At 40.6% G+C, this 18,327-nt stretch overlaps 7 protein-coding genes across 7 annotated transcripts; 3 read left to right on the top strand and 4 right to left on the bottom strand.

Moving 5' to 3' along the window:
- Window positions 1–262: 262 nt before the first annotated feature.
- Window positions 263–3,810, bottom strand: BATDEDRAFT_88006 (uncharacterized protein; the record flags this gene model as incomplete). The annotated part of the gene is made up of 4 exons (XM_006678592.1): window positions 263–628; window positions 744–793; window positions 870–2,992; window positions 3,134–3,810. The coding sequence occupies 4 exons, from the start codon at window positions 3,808–3,810 to the stop codon at window positions 275–277; spliced, it is 3,204 nt and encodes a 1,067-aa protein (XP_006678655.1). The 3' UTR covers window positions 263–274.
- Window positions 3,811–4,123: 313 nt separating this feature from the next.
- On the bottom strand, window positions 4,124–5,381 carry BATDEDRAFT_36910 (uncharacterized protein). The gene has a single exon (XM_006678546.1). It carries the CDS (start codon window positions 5,373–5,375, stop codon window positions 4,164–4,166), a length of 1,212 nt encoding a protein of 403 aa, XP_006678609.1. The 5' UTR covers window positions 5,376–5,381; the 3' UTR covers window positions 4,124–4,163.
- A 780-nt stretch (window positions 5,382–6,161) lies between these two features.
- Window positions 6,162–9,244, bottom strand: BATDEDRAFT_36909 (methionine aminopeptidase). The gene is made up of 7 exons (XM_006678545.1): window positions 9,044–9,244; window positions 8,813–8,945; window positions 8,382–8,719; window positions 8,079–8,270; window positions 7,857–7,960; window positions 7,666–7,781; window positions 6,162–7,550 (listed from the first exon to the last, which is right to left on the bottom strand). The coding sequence occupies exons 2-7, from the start codon at window positions 8,863–8,865 to the stop codon at window positions 7,298–7,300; spliced, it is 1,056 nt and encodes a 351-aa protein (XP_006678608.1). The 5' UTR covers window positions 8,866–8,945; window positions 9,044–9,244; the 3' UTR covers window positions 6,162–7,297.
- A 359-nt stretch (window positions 9,245–9,603) lies between these two features.
- On the top strand, window positions 9,604–10,390 carry BATDEDRAFT_88233 (uncharacterized protein; the record flags this gene model as incomplete). The annotated part of the gene is made up of 2 exons (XM_006678691.1): window positions 9,604–9,704; window positions 9,814–10,390. The coding sequence occupies 2 exons, from the start codon at window positions 9,604–9,606 to the stop codon at window positions 10,388–10,390; spliced, it is 678 nt and encodes a 225-aa protein (XP_006678754.1).
- A 314-nt stretch (window positions 10,391–10,704) lies between these two features.
- Window positions 10,705–14,670, bottom strand: BATDEDRAFT_29934 (GTPase BMS1; the record flags this gene model as incomplete). The annotated part of the gene is made up of 7 exons (XM_006678485.1): window positions 10,705–11,076; window positions 11,142–12,493; window positions 12,536–12,838; window positions 12,911–13,877; window positions 14,058–14,125; window positions 14,213–14,303; window positions 14,416–14,670. The coding sequence occupies 7 exons, from the start codon at window positions 14,668–14,670 to the stop codon at window positions 10,705–10,707; spliced, it is 3,408 nt and encodes a 1,135-aa protein (XP_006678548.1).
- A 347-nt stretch (window positions 14,671–15,017) lies between these two features.
- BATDEDRAFT_24471 (uncharacterized protein) lies at window positions 15,018–15,729 on the top strand (the record flags this gene model as incomplete). Its single annotated transcript, XM_006678399.1, has 3 exons — window positions 15,018–15,243; window positions 15,345–15,465; window positions 15,621–15,729. 3 exons carry the CDS (start codon window positions 15,018–15,020, stop codon window positions 15,727–15,729), a joined length of 456 nt encoding a protein of 151 aa, XP_006678462.1.
- Window positions 15,730–15,821: 92 nt separating this feature from the next.
- Window positions 15,822–17,906, top strand: BATDEDRAFT_34964 (uncharacterized protein; the record flags this gene model as incomplete). Its single annotated transcript, XM_006678512.1, has 7 exons — window positions 15,822–15,886; window positions 16,000–16,193; window positions 16,275–16,319; window positions 16,416–16,525; window positions 16,637–16,740; window positions 16,819–16,910; window positions 16,967–17,906. 7 exons carry the CDS (start codon window positions 15,822–15,824, stop codon window positions 17,677–17,679), a joined length of 1,323 nt encoding a protein of 440 aa, XP_006678575.1. The 3' UTR covers window positions 17,680–17,906.
- Between the last annotated feature and the right edge of the window lie 421 nt (window positions 17,907–18,327).

Here is an 18,327-nt window from a genome sequence, read left to right as displayed (position 1 = left end):
TTATGTATATTTTTCCTGTCGGATCCCTTTTACTTGATTTACATTTTATTCATTGCTGGATCATCATGCAAATAATTCACATTGTTTAATACTTTGCGAAATAAAAATCATTCAATTTTTGTACATGTTTGGACTTTCTTATTTTGGTGACTCTTGAAATGAGTCGGTTGGTCCAAGTCTTGCCATATTAGATTGTGGTGGCTCGCTACAAAACAGTTTGATGTACATCCAGTCTTTTCAATCTTGCAAGCTACCAAAAAAATTAAATCACAAGCTACATATTTTTTTTAATGTTTTTAAAAAAAACAGATTCGCTTTCATCAATCATTTTCAATGGTATAGGAGGCATGGCGTAAGTCACTTCAAGGTCTTTCAGATGATGTTTTAGAGTAAACATGAATGCGTTGCGTCGTGACCATCTTTTGGTTGGGTCTTGCCAATTTCCGCGGTACTTGATATTGAAACTACACCTGAGTCTATTCGTGTTTTCGAAATCGTGAATAAACATATCGCATGAAGGAAGAAATTCGCGTGATTCGGATTTTACAAACTGGATCATGCGTGCATGCACTTCTCGTAAAACGTCTTCAGGTGTATCAAAGCTAAACTGAAGCTCTATCATTTCCGACTAGTCCAAGAAATTAAAAAAAAGGTAAGTACACACGATAACGTTGCAGGTTTGATGTATTGCATGGTCTATTCTACCAAACAGACAACATTTCAATAGAAAACCAATGGCATACCTGGTCACCAGATCTGCGAATATTATGAATCATTTTTTGAGACAAAACAGCTATATAGTCGCACAGAATAGTTTAATCATCAAACATGGCACACTCAAGAAATTTCAGTCAAAACAAGGTACATACAATTGGGTGCATAGACTGTACGGCCATCCGTGTTTTCAAAAACCGTAGTCAGTAAATTTAATTCAATGACCTTGAATCCAACATTATCAATAATCACTCGATCCCCTGTGTCATATGGATGCGTGACAAATAAAAACACAATGCAGTCAAATGTGGTTTTTGCCGCACCACCAAAAATGAAACTGAGCGCAACAAGAATAGACGTAAAGGGAAGAACTGCTGTAAGAGGAATGCCATATATGGGCAGTGAAAACAGTGCAGCCAAGAGAAAGCTAAACCCATACAAGATTTGATTTAATCTGCCAAGAGCCTGTGATAGATCGTGTAGCGAGCCAAACAAGTTACGACGCTCACGATAGACTCGCAAGATCGCCTGTTTCATTTCTTTAAGCGACAGAGATTTGTTGAAGTCGGCATCAAAAAGATCAAATGCTTCTCTGGCTGCTGTATCACTAGAAAAATAAGGACGAAAGCAATCAACAGTTAAAGCTGTTTTGCAGTCGGGATTATTCACTGCTTGTGAAGGCAATGTTCCACCTAGAGCAACAAAAAGCTTGCGTGCAAGTTTGATGGCGTGCTTGTCGCTCATTAAGCCTATACTATCTGATCGATTATAGTTTTTCTGTCCACCAATAGTCATAGATGTACCAGCAAGTTTACCCTGGGAAGGCTCGCTTTCCGGTAAATCTGTTCGACCACGTCGTTTCGCAGTTGAAGTCAGCGTAGTGAACCGGGAATTTGGCATAGATCCCAACATTTTTCGATCAAATGAACCAACATTCCTTTGAGAAGGAGAACCACCATCTGTCAAACGTTGATGGAGGGTGGGTGACTTGCTACGTGTGATGGAATGTAAGAAATCGGCAATGGTTTTGCCACGATTTAGTTTGGTTCCTAAAAGGTCTGATGATGACTCGGTATCATTATTTTTTGATGGGGGCTTCAAATGCTCCGGCTGGTTTGAATCTTTGATACGAAAAACACTTTGCAAACGAGTCACTGTTTTGGGTGGTGGTAAAATACGATCTGGATCTGAAACGGCCACAGACTTGTAATTTGTTTTCTGCAGATCGGGGTGGTTTGAATCAGGAGATAAAATAGTAATCCCATTTGATTTGGATGACATGTGGGCAGGCAATGCGCTTGGCTCGTGATTCATGTAACCATCTAATCTAAACCTATCGCTCTGATTCGACATTAAACCACTGACTGGCATGATTTTGTCCTGCTGATTGTATTCTTCATTGCTCGACTCTAAATGAGCATGACTTACGTTGCCATGATGGGTTCGTGCATTATGTTTTTTTTCTACATACTGCAAGTTTTGAAGTGGAAGCATGTTGATTTCATCAAAATCTTCCTTGACAAACATTTGATTAAACTGGTTACCAGAACTGACAGAAACTATATGGCTTTGGCCAGCTGAAGCTCCGTTCAAATGAGGAGATTTATGGCTGGATCCATTATAGTGACTATGACTTTGAGTAGATTGAGAATCACTTCTAAATTGATGATGCTCTGGTTTGCCAAATCGGTCAAGGTTGTGCTTATGACTTGAATTGGACTGATGATCAGAGTCGGTGGTACGTTCTGGGGATGTATTTTGCGAGTCTGTAGCTTCAAAAGTGTTGTGCTTGAATTTATCAGCATTTTTTCCTGTACTCCCAGCAATCTTGTCTAAATCAAAGATATCTGTCAAACCAATGCCCTTGATACTTTTGCGCAGTTTGTCCAATACACGAATGTATTTCTTGAGTTGCGCAACACGATCAGAGTAGGCGACATGATGAAAATTGACTGCAATAGACTGTACAGATAAACGCTGGGCCAGTAACAGTATGGAAAACACCATGAGCATGCATAGTACTTGAAATACAGCCATCCAGTAGTAAACCTCGTACATTTGTTTGAACAACACCGCATAGGAAGCAACAGAAAAGACGGAGAGAATGGCAAAGTGAATGACAAAGCGCAATGATGGGATATAGTCCAGATTGGATCGCACTTGTTCACTGCAATCGCCATAAATCCATTTAAATAGACGTTCAATGAGATAGGGAAGTTGGCCGACAAAAAACCAAATTGCGATAAAAAGATTCCATGCTACTGCCAGCCACAGCAGACTAACAGTGCAAGTGAGATTAGCATAGTGGATACACGATGTTAGTATTTTAAACTAAAAAAACAGGACACGCTCAACAAGGATCAAATCCAAGACTTTTTATCTTGGATACGGGTATGACACCATTCATTGCACAACTTACAATCGCACCAGCTGCGCCAAAGCCAGGAGTTGTCCAAGTCTTTCCAACTCGCTCATTTTAATATCAGTCAGATTGGGAAGTAGAGTCTTGTCTTTGAGGATCAGATACACAGCGGGTCCAAGGATCACGATGGAACCAAAAACAACCAAGATCAAGTAACGAGCAATAGTAGGTAAATCTCTAAACCAAAGACAGTTTAAAGACTCTTCTTCAAACTCTCCATTATCGTCCAATTCATCCAATTCATCGAATTCATCATCTATATTGGGGTTTCCAGGATCGTTGTCTTGGGTATTGGAATGTTTGTTGTCATCGTCACTGTCGTCGTCACTGTCATCTTCAAAACTACTTCTTTTAATGCTTCCGCCGTAAAAAGTTGGACCTCGAGTGATTTGACGACCCAGTGTAGGTCGAGCAGTGTATTTTCGATGTAATTCAGGCAGCTGACCAGGAGAAGGAGGAGGAGGAGGAGGAGGAGCAGACTTGAGGCTTGAATTACCCGGTTGTTGCTGTGGATCATGAAAAATATGCAAACGACTAGAACCGGGACCATCCAACTGGATGGATGGCATCACTGCAGGATTGCCATTGGCAGTATAACTATCCATCGACTCATTGCCCTCGACAATACTAGCAGCTTTACGCAGCTTCAGTTCACAAGGCAGATCTTTAGACATGAATGCATAGACTCTTGCTGTAAGAGTATGGGGAAAGACGGATCAATCCACAGTCGGCTATAATCCTGCTATGGCTACCCTGACTAATTAATAATGGAAGTCGCTTGTCGGTCCTCCGACCTTATCAATGGCTTGATCAGGGACGTGTTGTGCATGATAAGCAACCGTTGGGCTGCTGTGAGCCTATCGCCACTACGTGTTGGTCGATATTCTAATCTGTGTTGACTCGGTTATTCATCTCCCTTGACCCTTTGTGCCTGTATACATGGTTTCATCATAACACAGGCTGTTTAATCCAAACTACAAAAACCTAGTCAAATAAACTCGTTTATTTTTGATGATTGATTCAAGCCTTATTGTTTCTTGAGAGTATAGTGTTGGGCAATCTGTTCTTTAGAAAGCCGTTTTGTCCTCCTTTCCAGATACACCATGATTTGTTCCTTAGTCATGTAGTCAGGGTCACCCTTGTTGGCTAGCTGAACAAAATGGTTGGCCAGTGTCGAGTAGTTTTTAAACATCAGCGCAACCCACACTGCGTGGAAATCTAGTCCTTCAAACACAACTGTGGTTTGCTTACGATACTTTTCTGCAGTGCTGACAAAGTTTTGTGGGTGATCATCCCATCTTCTGAGCGGGTTCAAATGATGCGAAGTATGGTATCCATCATTGAAACAGTTTTTGTTGTAGAAAGAAGCCAGACATGTAATGGCAGATTTGTAGTCGTTGGTTGGATCGGTAGGCTCGATAAATGCATGTTGTGCCCAGTTGCCTGACATCATGCCGTATCTGGCTAGATTCAATGGAACAATAAATACAAATGTCACTCCGAGTGGATTGTTGGGACAAATGTATAGGTAAAACAGACAGTAGCCTAGCATGGTACCATATTCCCCAACAAGACAGTTGAATGCCTGCGAATACCTGCCCTTTTTGTAGAAATACCAAGGAAGCTCCATGCCAACAAATAGATAGAAGCGAGCAAAATAGGCTAGGAAATGCAGAGCATTGTCTCTATCGTACCAAATGGTAGAGGACAAGTCCTCTGGTCCATTGTCCTCTACATGATGGTGCTTCACATGATGGTAGTAAAAGGTGTTCCAGGTTTCTCCAAAAAAAGGTGCCAGAAAGTAGTGGACTATAGCATCTAGCCAAGGAGAGTTTTTGGGGTTCCCAATACGACGGTGGCATAAACAGTGAAGCATCAGAATAAACGGAGCAGTGAATACGGCCAAATAGACCGTATGTGCAATAGCATGAATCCAAGTAAAGCTACCAAATAATAGCCATAAAGCAGAGGGTATAGCGGTGAACAAGTAAAACAGCATGTACGACACAAAGATGGCATCCCTTGGATCAGCAACTAGAGGATTGATGCATTGGCGCATAACAGCAACCAGTGGATGTAGGATGGATGGAATGTTGGCTGTAGCAATCCAGCCAAACAGCCGTATGTCATTGTTGATTTGTGGTGAATGAGCTGTTTGTGCTGATAAATCCGCCTTTGTACCAGAGTGAGATTTCAGTAAGCCCAGTACTTGAGTATCTACGAGAGCAGTGGTCGTCATGATGCCTAAATGAATACGAATAGAATTGGTCTGGATAAGTAGCTATTAGTAGCTGCATAGTGTTCATGATGAATCACTTCAACTCAACTCCGCCAACATTAAATGTTGCATCATGATTAATATTATTATCACCTGGTTGAATCCAAGCGAGTTAAACAGTACGACTTTGTATCAATGAAACAAACCGCTTTTCATTGTCCTTTACAGCTATTTGGAGATCACAGAATAGCCACAAACTGCATGAAAAAATAAAAATAAGGAACTGTTTGCAACCCCACTCTTCACTTCCAGTGCATCATGTGTTTAGGGTGATACTTGCATAAAATTCACTCAGCTACACAAAAGTGTGGTCTTGCTTGGCTGTTTGCTTGATGTTGTTTTGAAAATATCTGTGATTGTTCATTTGCTGATTTGGATAGCAGGATCATTCATCGATCGTGTCTTGTGCACCGTGACAACAATCCAACCTGTCGATACGATCAGTTTGCTAAACTGCTGACCCTCTCAAATATAGAGCAGCGTCCCTTATTTGGTTAGCGACGCTGCTTACTAATCTTGTTTCGACACAAACCTAACCGCTTTACCTATAGAATCTACGTTACCTAAAACAATCGTGCAGTTTTACAAACCAAACGCTCGTTTTAAAATACTGCAACAATCTGCTTGATGCTATCAGAATGTGTATTAAACGCGCCAAAATTAGATTGTTGGAATATAAATAAATAGTCTGCATTCTTATCCCTTTTGTTTTGAGCTGCAATCTGGCATATGCCAATGTTTGACTCTGATTTATTTCCATATAGCTATCGTTTGGTTCCACACGATGAACAGAATCGGTCTGCACCACTAAAGGCATTCCCACATTGCGAACAGTACGCCGATGTATTGGTCTTTACACCTGCTGGTTGGGATCCAACTGCTTGCTTGGATGGTCGTGAATCACATTGCTTTTTTTCTACTGGTTTACGGCAATCTGTTTCCGACTTTTCACTCTTTGGTTGTTTTTTGGAAAAAAGTCCGCCTGGTCTACAGCTTCGAAGATGCACTTCTAATCGATCAGGTGCAAACTTTTAAAACAAAAATACGATTCCAAATCAGATTAGCTGATGAATACCATTCGAGTGGCTTGAGCTATAATCAACATGTGTAAAACATCAAACTGCTGTATTCTGTATGCATACAGCCACTACTATACCTTGTGAGGGCAATTGGGGCATTGTGACCTGGTTTGCTCAGAATAGGTCGCATACGCTGCATCATTATACGACTGCATTGCGTTCTGCTGAACTGTTCCTATACCAGGCGCGTTCCCCGCTTGATTCGACACTACCTGCGACGACCCTGCCAAAGTACTTTTTTTTGGCAGAGACGGTAGCACTCCTACTGTGGGTCTGACTGGAACTGGCTTGCGCTGTGATTTGGGTAAAGCGGCTTGTGTCTTTTCAAACTTTTCCATACACTTTGGTTCGTGAATACTGATGGATTTGCTACCAAAGTCACGACCACAGATATAGCATGTTACTGTATTGGGGTTACGACCATCTGATTTGGGCTGCACCCCCAAATTCATCATTTTTGGAATGTATTAAAGGGTCAAGTCTGCGAGCTGATGGTAAAAATAGTATATGCAACGCTGAAAATTAGAATTCACGTAATTCAAGCAAACTACAACAGTAATTCGACTCCAAAAACAAATGTGTAGATTAAAAGCAGCCAAAGTGCATGTTGTCTGGATATATACCAAACCAAAGCTAATAGTAGCAACAGTAACTGCTCCTGCTACCCTAAACAATCACACTCCATACGTAAACCAATCTACTACCCATGTACACTATCACCTTGCATTTTATTCTCAGTCATGTCAGTCAATATAACGACACAAATTTAAAAAAAAGCTTTAATGTAGAGTTCAATTGTTTTTTTCAGTAGTCATCTCCACGAGAAAGAACTTCCTTGCATGTGGATCGTAGCAAGATAGTGTGTTCGTACTGAGCAGTATAAGAACCTTTGACGTCACACAGTGGTGGGTAAGGATTGACAATTCCTGAATCTACAAGATTTTTTAAAGCCAGCAGATATCTGGTTTCACCAATACGATCCAAGTAACGACGACAAAAGGCCAACGTGCCAAAGTTTTTGTTAATTGTGTTCAAAAGCTGCTTTGCACGCGGGAGTCTGGCAATTTAAAGTTGAAGTGTCAATCCAGCATTATTCAAGCATTCCAAAAAACAAGTTGTTGTTAAAGTACGGATTTAAAAATGAAAAAAATCACTCAGATTCAATGAACTACCTAAGTGGAATATACGAAGTATCAAACTCTTTCATGTAGTGGCTGCATTCCATATCCTCGTGAACATAACCACGGCCTGTGCTTCCAAAGGTCTCGATGGCGTAAAGCTCTCCTTCCTGTAAAATAATATACGAATTAGATACCTCTGTATTAGTCAGAAAAAGACAGCCATGACTGACTCGACCACATACCTCCATTTTTGTTTGGTTGCCATTTTTGACAATGGGTACCGTTTTGCCAGCATGAATCTGATATGATCCAATAGAGTGACCATTGAGATTTTGAATTGGTTTGACTTGAAAATACATAGCATCCAGTATCAAAAAATCAGTACATTCATTAAAATCAACAACCAAGGCGGTAGATCAATTGCAATGAAAAGTGTCATCATCGAGTCATTGTATTAAACACACCTTGATACGTTTTCCCATCAATCTCCACCTCATAGGACTCCATAACTTCTTGAATGGCAGCCCCAATATCAGAGAGTCTGACATCAATGCCAGCCTCTCTGATACCGGTGTCGGTAGAATCTTTGATGGCTTCCAGAAGCGGGTTGAACTTGGGATTGAATGCCATAGTGAACGCACAATCGATAATACGGCCTTGATATCAAGCACAGAATGCAAAACATGCCAAAATACGATAGTTTAAAGACTGATGCAGGTTTTACAACTCTACAAAAAGCGTATTGCTAATGAAAATGCATGAAATACCTCCAACGTGTGTTCCAAAATCAATCTTCATCACGTCATCGTACTTGAGAACAGTACCATCGCCGCCATTAGGAGTGTAATGAGCAGCACAGTGATTCAAAGAGCAGCCAGTAGGAAATGCAATACCAGCATTGAGTCCGTTTGCTTCAATCAGTGTACGGGTGCCATTCTCGATCATTTCACAAATCTCAATCATAGACATGCCTGGTTTGATCTTTTTCTGAGCGTAACTACGAACTTGACGATGCACTTCTGCAGCACGACGCAAATCGTTGTGCATATCTTCGTATAAGCGGTCTTTCTCGCGAGCTTCAGCACTGGTTGTCCTCCATAGATTGCTATTATCAAATGGAAATATAATGATAAAATACTAACATTAACCAACACTGAAGCGCAACAACTGGGCGATTTAAAAGCTAAAAGTACTCAACTCATCCTTGTACTCTTGAATCTCTCCTTCTGGATAAATATGGTCGGGAAACATCTGAGATACAGGAATGGTTGGTGGATCCGTTTGCTTTGTTTCTTTTGGGGCAGTTGCAGACTCATTGACTTGTAGAGAAGCTACGGTTGCTCAAATTAAAGAAATAGTGTTGGTTAAACAAATCAATTTCAAAACTAAATAGCACACATGGCATTCATTGTACTGCTTGATGCATTACCATCTGTAGCAGCAGTTCCACTGGCAGTTTCAAGCCCATTCTTTTTTGAAGCTACGACAGTCGAGTCATTTCCATTGGTGAATCCATTGCCATTGGTATGTACACTTTTTCCAGAATCCTTCGCAATTTTAGCAGCAGAAACTGGAGTCTTGTTGCTTGCACAGGCACTCTTCACTGTATCGGCTTGAGTTGGGTTTCCAGTCATGGCTTTGCGTTTTAAAAATCTTCAAATTTCAACAAAACCCTTCAAATTGGCACCCTCAGGACATTGTGATTTTATCAGTTTTGATATTTGGCTTTAGAATTCATCAATACATTTGTTCAAATTCATTCAATACATTCGTTTGGACTGTTATTTAATAAGAAACATTGCTCTTTGTGCTTCTAGAAATATGCATCATCACAAACTACTTTCAGGCTATACACTTTTCAAGTCGTGCAAACTGCATACATTGTGTTTTACTCATATTCATCCATTGGCAAGACATCAACCTCGTTCGCTTCCTGCGAATTGGTTCATCTCATCTTCTCGACTATTTTCTGCTACATCCACTACGCTCATGTCTGGAAGAAAAAAACGCTCGTTGTATGAAGTTTTCGATTTACCTGAACATAGTGACAAGAAAGCCATCAAAACCAAATTCTATGAACTATCCATGATGTAAGAATAGTATCATTCTTTTAGCTCTTGATTGCATCTGCTGTTTATTTAATGAAGTTTATGTTTAACTAGGTTATTTATGTTTGAAATTATGGTTGTATTGCCAAAGGTATCATCCGGATAAGAATCAAGACGATGAAGGTGCTCATGCTCGATTTTTAGAGATCAACGAGGCATACTCTGTGTTGGGCGATGAGGCCAGGCGCAAAGAATATGATATTAGACACGGCAGTCTATCTACCTCTAATCAGCATAGATCAAAAACTGGACCAGGATCAAGTGCATATGGGAGTAATCGTAAAGCCACTAGTGCCCCAATAAATACCAAACTTCGACCAGATGATTGGATTCAGTATAGGCCACCCGGATCTGGTCCTGGAGGAAAATTCAATAGATTCAATCAAAAGCCATTTTACAACTATAAAGAGCATCAAGAACAGCACTATGGACCTGCCGAGCAGACACGGCATCAGAGATCTGAACGAGCTGCATTGTACCGATACATATACCATTCCAATATGACCGAGCCAAAGATTATTCCATACATTCTATTGGCACTGTTTTGTGTGTTGTTTTATCACTCTGGCGTTGTTGGCATGATATGGATGGAGCCCGAATTTGAATCAAATGATGATTCTCGACATTCTGATTCGGATATAATTGTTTCCCCCCTTACTGAAGCATGACTGGTTTATTGTATTTTTTATAAATAGTGAATAAGCGATTGTTTTAGATATAATGGCAGTTTTGTTAATAACGAGTCTAAACAAGCCTCCTTGGAAACTAGATTTCCAAACGCTAAATTTGTTATGCAAGTACATTTTACAAACTCGGCGTCATTGCTCAAATCCAAGTCAGATTAAATTGGGATTTCAATTCACAAAACCATTTTATTTTTAAAAAATCGACGCTTACATTACCATTCCAACCATATTATCATCACCAGAATCTCCAGATGAGTGAACAACACATACACGTTTCAGAACCAAATGTCACCCTCTTAATCACTCTTGGATTTTTTTGGTTTACGACCAGTAGATCTGGCTTTAACAGCTTCTTCTCTTGCACGCTTTTTACCTTGCTCACGATGAAACTCTTTGCTTCGTTCGCGTCCCATTACTCGATCCATTTCAGTAATTTTGGCTTGCTTTTTGGCTGCCTCTGCTCTTTTTTCCATCTGTTTAGCCTTTTGCTTCTGAAGCTTGTCATTTTTGATTGTATTAATGGCCTGAATAAGAGTAGCTACTTTACGTTCATGAGGCTCCATAACAACCGCACGGCGTTGAAGAAAACTGGGTTCAGTCTGCTTTTCCAAAAGCTTGGGCTTGGATGCAAATGGAAGTCTTGCTTGCAATTCTTTGGGGATTTTCAACTAATAGGATTTACAATACATTAAAAACTGAAAAACTAATATACAATCCAAACATTAAAGATCACCTTGTTGAATCTACGCTCAGGTCGCACTATTGGTCTGTACAACGAATCCTTATTATGTACCAATTGTACATTTAGATCTTTGCGTAGCTGTCCAGTTGTTCGCATTCCCATCCACGCAAGCTTGTCCGATAATAGTAATGATGTGACAGGATTGTAGAATTTTTTGGGTTTAACAGGATACCATGCACGCAAAAAGATAATGTCACTCATGAGAACCTTGTCCTCGAATGTAGCTCTAAATGCGCCTTCAGGCTTACTAATACTTTTCTTGACTTGACCACGAATGCCACTGACCGTACGCAGACTAGCACCTTCAAACTTGGCCACTTCAAGAGAGCTAGAAAACATGTCTTTTACGAACGCCGTGTTTTTGAATACCTTGATAGGTGTTCCAGTGATTTTGAGTTTCTTGACCACTTCTGTTGTTTTTTCCACAGCAAGCACCACACCCGTGGCACTTATCCGGAATGCAGCAGTTTTATCCGACACGGATTGAAAGCAACAAAAGCCAGTATTTTGTGGTGTTACTGGACCAAAAAATGTTGCAAGACAATGCATATGCTCTGGTGTATATTTAAGCATGCGATTCCGTGTCGCATCCGTATTCAATGAATATAAAGGAATACTTTGGAATCGTCGCCATCCAAGTGAAAAAATCAGTGGATCATTGGTTTTAAGAATCTTTTTGGCCCATCGGTGCTTTTTAATACGAACTTGAATAAATCCAAAGCTGAGTTCTGTAGAAAGCAAACCACCAACAATAATGGGATAATCTGCATCAAACGATTGCACAAATTCACAGGGCATGCATTCAAGAACAATACGCACATAGGTCCCAGCAGTATATCCTTCTAGTAAAGCACGGGTTTCCGCATCCTCGTTTTCAAATTCTGCTCGATTCATCTCTTGTTGACGGGCCATCTGCTGCTTTGCATTCTCATACAGGTTTCCATCATCCTCTTCATCTTCGCCTTGCCCTTCGAAATCTGCATCAAATTTCTTTTTGATCAACTCTTCCTTTCGCTTGGCATTCGCTTCACGCTCACTCTGAATATCCATTATATCAGGATTAATTCCTGCTGTAGATCGCGATTTGGTAGGAGCAGAGCCACCTGAGCCGCTTCTACTAACCGGCTTTGTCTTGTCATTTTCAGATGCATTAGGATTTTCAAGATCCTCAAAGTCGTCATAAACTTCTTCATCGCTGTTTTCATCAGCCTTTTCCATATCGTCTGCATTCTCATCTGATTTGGGCTTTACACCCGTCACAAAACGATCCCGAATACTGTCAAGAAATTCTTCTTCTGACCACATATCCAAAAGGTCTGGCGATATCTCAACTTTTGGGGTGTCTACATTAGCAAGCGTTTGTAGTAAATTAGAGGCAAGATCACGACGACGGACATTGAACCAGCCATCTTCATGCGAAATATTTGAAGGAGTTGTCGATCCCTTGGATTGCTTGTCAAAAGCAGTTTCGTGTGACAAGATGGTCGAGTTTTCTGCAGTTTCGCATTTCTCTGGATTATAAACATGATCAAACAGATTGAATCGACGAAGTTTGCTGAAATTCAAAGCGGCTTTTGCTTGGAGATTTCCCTTCCATTTAAGAGAGCCATCTGCATCTATACCAACCTCGGCATCATAGTCTTCCTCGTCATCTTGACTGTCATGATCAGAACCATCAGCTTCGTCATCTTCACTAAGTCCCAAATCGCTGTCACTTTCAGCAAACGCAATATTTTTGATGTCCTCATCGTCAGATGCACCTTCACCGGCATATGCAGTTGCATAGCCACGAGCTACACGACGTCTTTGATGGCCAAACGAATTAGAAACATCCTCTTGATCATCCTCGTCGTCATCGTCATCATCGTCGTCGTCATCATCATCGTCATCCTCGTCTTCATTCTCATCAGACATACCACTGTAGTCACTTTGATCCTCTTCATCCTCTGATTGATTCAACAGTAGCTCAGAGTTTTCAGCAAGCAACGGCTGAGATTCGTTGAATATTTGCATTTGACTAGACTTGACACGATCAGCAAGAGTTGAAGGTGCATCTTGCAGATCCAAAACCATCTGTTCACCTGGCCCAGCAGGCACAAACGGCTCATCGCTTCCATTGTCGTGATTAGGTTTTGAAAATGCACCAGGAACGCTAATATACACGGCATCCTTGTCGTATAAAATACCGCCGACATCACTCATGGGAGCATACAACAGCTTGTGCTTGTCGCTAAGTTTTTTTCGTACTTTGTCTGGAATAGGACATGGATCGTCCAAGATTGAAATATTAAGAATATGTTGATCGCCCACACCAGGAATATGCACCTTGGAGTTTTTTTTCAAGTTGGTTCCACGAAGATACCCATATACAGTAACAGTTCGATCGCATTTTGGATTACTATGCACCACATCAGGATCGGTAATATCTTCCATACGATCAGCCAGCATGTACGGATGGGTGTTGCGCCAAATCAAAGGTCGGAATTTCATGACAGAAATGAAACGAGACAAATTGAGTATCTCGGTTTTTGGATAGCGTCCATTGATGATACCCGAGAGGTAAAACAGTTTAGCACCTTGATAAATCTCTGTCCAGAAACGCTGCTTTAAACGTTTTTTGACTTTGCGCAAACGCTTGTTGTCTTTGAATTTGTCAAGATGAGTTAAAACACCCATGACTCGGGGAAATCCATGCACCTGCAGGATATTCAAAAATTCAAATGTTTCCTATATTGTTGAATGAGCTGTTAGAAGACTGATGTTTTAAATTTTGCGTTCAAAACTAAATATGCAGCATGCAAGGATATAAATGACTAGATGGTGATATATTTGAAATAGACAACCACATTGATTTACCATTTCAAATCCATAACTAGCGTCAATCAGCAATAAAATCAAGTCTGCGACTTTGCCAATATCGATCATGGAGTTGACATCGTTGTTGCACTCGAGAAAAGTCAATCTCCGCTTTTTGCCTACATTAAACATGGCATTCATACCAAAGTGTTGGTTGAAAATATACATTTCAAAGATAGTTCAAAGAGAATAAAAATAAAGCATACCACTAATGACTGTAATAGGTCCATGAATCTCATTCAAATTATGCTTGGTATATTTCTTGACAAGCGATTTGATAAGAGTTGTTTTGCCAGTCTTGCGATTTGAATTAGTCAAAAAAACACATGCAATGAGTTTTAAAGTTATAAAATCTGGTGTTAAAATAGGGATACGTGCAAGCAGGATTAAAAACAATCGAGCTTCCCACCTTTGGAGGACCAACAACAGCAACAATAAATGGAGGCGCATCAACAGGACTTCGATCTACCAAAGGCACATGTAATTTTTTCTGATCCTTTTCCGAGTTTCTTCTGATTGCTTTATCGGCATTACGACTGGAGAGGGAGGTAAATGCTCTTGGATTGTTTTTGGCAGCATTTTTGTTGGGCTGATTGGCCTTTTTCCGTTCAGCTTTTGGGCCAGCCTGAGGCTTGCGATGTAGTTTTGGAGTAGCAATATCCATGGTTGATCAGGAAAGGACAACTGCACAAACGGATACTCGAATCTGCGCAGGACAGCCGAATATTAAATTCAAACCAAGAAAGAAAACTAAAATTGGAAAAGACGATAAAAACTGCAGCCAATCAAAACGTGGAAATTTATATTGACGCGGCTGAGGAAACCAGCGAAGAAACCAACGAGCAAGTCAACGAGGAAACCAACGAGGAAACCAGTGAGCAAGCCAACGAGGAAACCAACTGGCAAGAATCCGCTGTGGAATGCACGAGTTTATACAATTCAATCCATTTCAAATGGAATCCAAAGTTTCTTGAATTTTACAGTTTACTTTGTCGATCTGCAATTTACATCATGAACGATTGCTTCAGTACTATTCACGATGTTGATTTGCCTGACCAAAAAGCCCGCTTCAAAGTGTATGAAATCAGAAACTCTAATGGCCCGGTGTATGTCTTGCATCATGGAGCTGGCCATACTGCCATGACTTGGTATAAGTTGGCCCAGAATCTCAAAAATCTAACTACTGTATCGACATCCACAGAATGCTCGATTCTCTGTTATGATGCTCGTGCTCATGGTAACCTTGATTCTTCCCTTTTGTCTGCGTCGAGCAGTCCAACTGCTGTTTAGTTTTACGAATCAATATTCATCTTTAATGTGTGGATTGGGTATATATAGGATCAACTGCCTCGGAATCTGAAGATATTCCATTGAACGTACTTTCAAATGACTTGGCTGCTATTATCAATCACTGCTATCCTCAGCCCCACAAAAGGGACATCATATTGGTCGGACATAGGTTAGTCATTTTATACTTCCTCTGATATTGTACTTGGTTTATTAGCCAACTCTGTCAAGTTGGAGAATCTAACCTGTCCGACATTTTTTTGGTTGGGACCAATATAAACTTGACTCGAATTATATTTACACTTTTCTGTATTTCATCGTCTATAGTCTTGGAGGATCTGTCGTAGTTGATGCCATGTCCAGATCACTTGTTCAAGGAGTTCGTGGTGTTGTGGTTTTGGATGTGGTTGAAGGCAAGATCCATTTTCATGACTGATTCTGCTTAGAATAGATTGTTTATCATGTATATAACTGTTGGACTTTAAAACTCAAATATAAATAGGTACTGCGATCGATTCTCTGATTCACATGAAACGAATCTTGCAAGCTCGTCCTAGCATGTTTAACTCGGAAGATGAGGCAATACAATGGGCGTAAGTTATATGGCTGTATGATGTGCAGCTATAAATCATTCAGCCGTGTAGTCTACTCTTTGGATTTTATATCCAGCTAAAAATTGTATTATCTTTCAACTGCAATATTTTAGTGCCAAAAACAACCATGTTAAAAATATCGAACTTGCTCGTCTAACCATCATCGACCAACTTATTAAAATCCCATCAGGAAAATTAATATGGCGTACTGACCTGCAAAAAACAAGTCATCATTGGAAAGATTGGTTTGACAATCTATCAGAAAAGTTTTTGGCTGTTCGCGCCGGTCGTTTGTTGGTTCTTGCAGGTGCGTGTTTGCCTTGAATGTGTTGTAGATAAAACTGTTTTTGTGTTGACGTTTTTATTGATTCAATGAGTATGTTTTTAGAGGCAGATCGACTTGATAAACCACTCACGATTGGGCAGATGCAAGGTATTTAAATCTATTTAGTATTACATCGTGGCACTTGATTTAAATTCAATGGGAGCTTACAACGATTATATCCTTCAATTACATGGCAATATTTAGGCAAATTCCAAATGGAGATTTATCTTGAAAGTGGACATAATATTCAAGAGGATGCTCCAGATAGGCTTGCCAGAGATTTACACGAATTTTGGAAGCGTAATCAGTCTTTGGTTACCATCAAGCGCTTTCCCATTCCACCTCTAAAATCTTCAGTACAACACTCGTCATGAAAATGAACCATTAAATTTAACGTATATTTCCAATACAACTTTTGATCCTAGTTTGAACTTCAACACAATGAATTGATTTCAAAAATACCAAATTGGACTGTTGAACCCGAATGTTTTATTTTGCGTTCAACCCTTGTTTTAGTTACGATCAGCAGGTAATTTGCAGAATTAGAAACCAATTTCACGTGACTAGAATGTGTGTTCAAAACCAATTAAACTGCGAATTTATCCAGACTATCTGACACTATTGCGATGGACAATCGACCACTTCCTTCTGGATGGGTGCAGCAATGGAGTGCCCAGTACTCCCGTCACTTTTTTTATGGTCAGTCATTTCTACTATCAACTGTCTTGAGAGTCCTACTGACATTATGTGACTAGATACTACTCGCAATGTGTCCAGCTGGGACGATCCCCGAGGTCCTGCACCTGGCCCTCCTCCACCTGGACCACCTGGACCACCGCCATCATCGGCACCTTCTGCTCCTCCTCCATATCAGCCTATTGAGTCAGACCGCGGCGGTCCAGTCCCACCACAGGGTTATGGTCCACCACAACCTTATATGCAACAACCTCCTCAGCAACCTTATATGCAGCAGCCTCAGCAACCTTATATGCAACAACCTCAGCAGCCTTATATGCAACCACAACCTTATATGCAACCACAGCCTTATGGTGCTGCCCCTATGGTCACTCAAGTAGCCCCACAAGCTCCCTCAAAGCCTGGTATGTTTGGTTTTGGTAAACCTAGTGGCGGTTCCGCATTGGGTACAGCAGGCGCTGCCATGGCTGGTGGTGCCGGCGGTGCTGTTCTTGGATCGTTGGTTGGCAAGATGTTCACTGGCGGAGGTGGTGGTGGGGGCGGTCTTTTTGGAGGAGGTGGTGGTCTCTTTGGAGGTCATCATCATCATCACAGTGGAGGCTACAACGATTACAACGACTACAATGGTGGTGGTGGAGGTGGTAATGTCTACAATACTTACGAAACTACCAACAATACTTACGAAACCAACAACGAAACTTATAATGACAACGTCACGTATGATAATGACAACATCTCGTATGATAATGACGGCGGTGGTGGTGACTGGTAATGGATGTTCTTGGCAAGCAAGCCATCTATTTGGTTTAGCATGAATTCTGGCTGCTATGTATTAGGCTTTCAAAGATATTCTTACTGATCGTATAGGAATTGAATGTGCATCTATTGGGATCTTGCACTGGCGATAATTATGGCTTTGGATTTATCATTCGAGTATCTTGGTTTGTCTATTCCACAGCCGTATTCTCATAAAATGAAACACTTTTGTATTGGTCCTGTAATGACTTTATTTTGCTCTGGGATAAACATCGTTACATGTTCGATGTTATTGAAAATGTATTATTTTTATTGAAACTCTTGTGTCCTAATATCAGATGTGTTTGCGTTCCAGTTCAATATATCAGGAATGCAATTATACATGCCAATCACACAGTATTTGGTTTGAAGGAAAGGAAAGTTGGAGGTTAAAGAGATGTCAAGGATGTGGAATGTATTGGAAGAGATGTGAACATCAAGACCAGTCAACTAACGAGTTCAAAAAACAATCTTGTCCAGTAAGATTGGCATCATTAATGAAACAATTATTGTTTAATTTTCGGGAATTAACCGTGTTTGCATAAAATGAAACAACCACAATGTCTGTAAGTGTCCTAAAATGATTGGTGCCAAATTGACTGGTCATTGTGCCATCTGGACCCTG

Source organism: Batrachochytrium dendrobatidis (assembly GCF_000203795.2).
Source record: "Batrachochytrium dendrobatidis JAM81 unplaced genomic scaffold BATDEscaffold_5, whole genome shotgun sequence".
Lineage (NCBI taxonomy): Eukaryota > Fungi > Chytridiomycota > Chytridiomycetes > Rhizophydiales > Batrachochytrium > Batrachochytrium dendrobatidis.
This window is presented reverse-complemented; position numbering and strand designations above follow the sequence as displayed.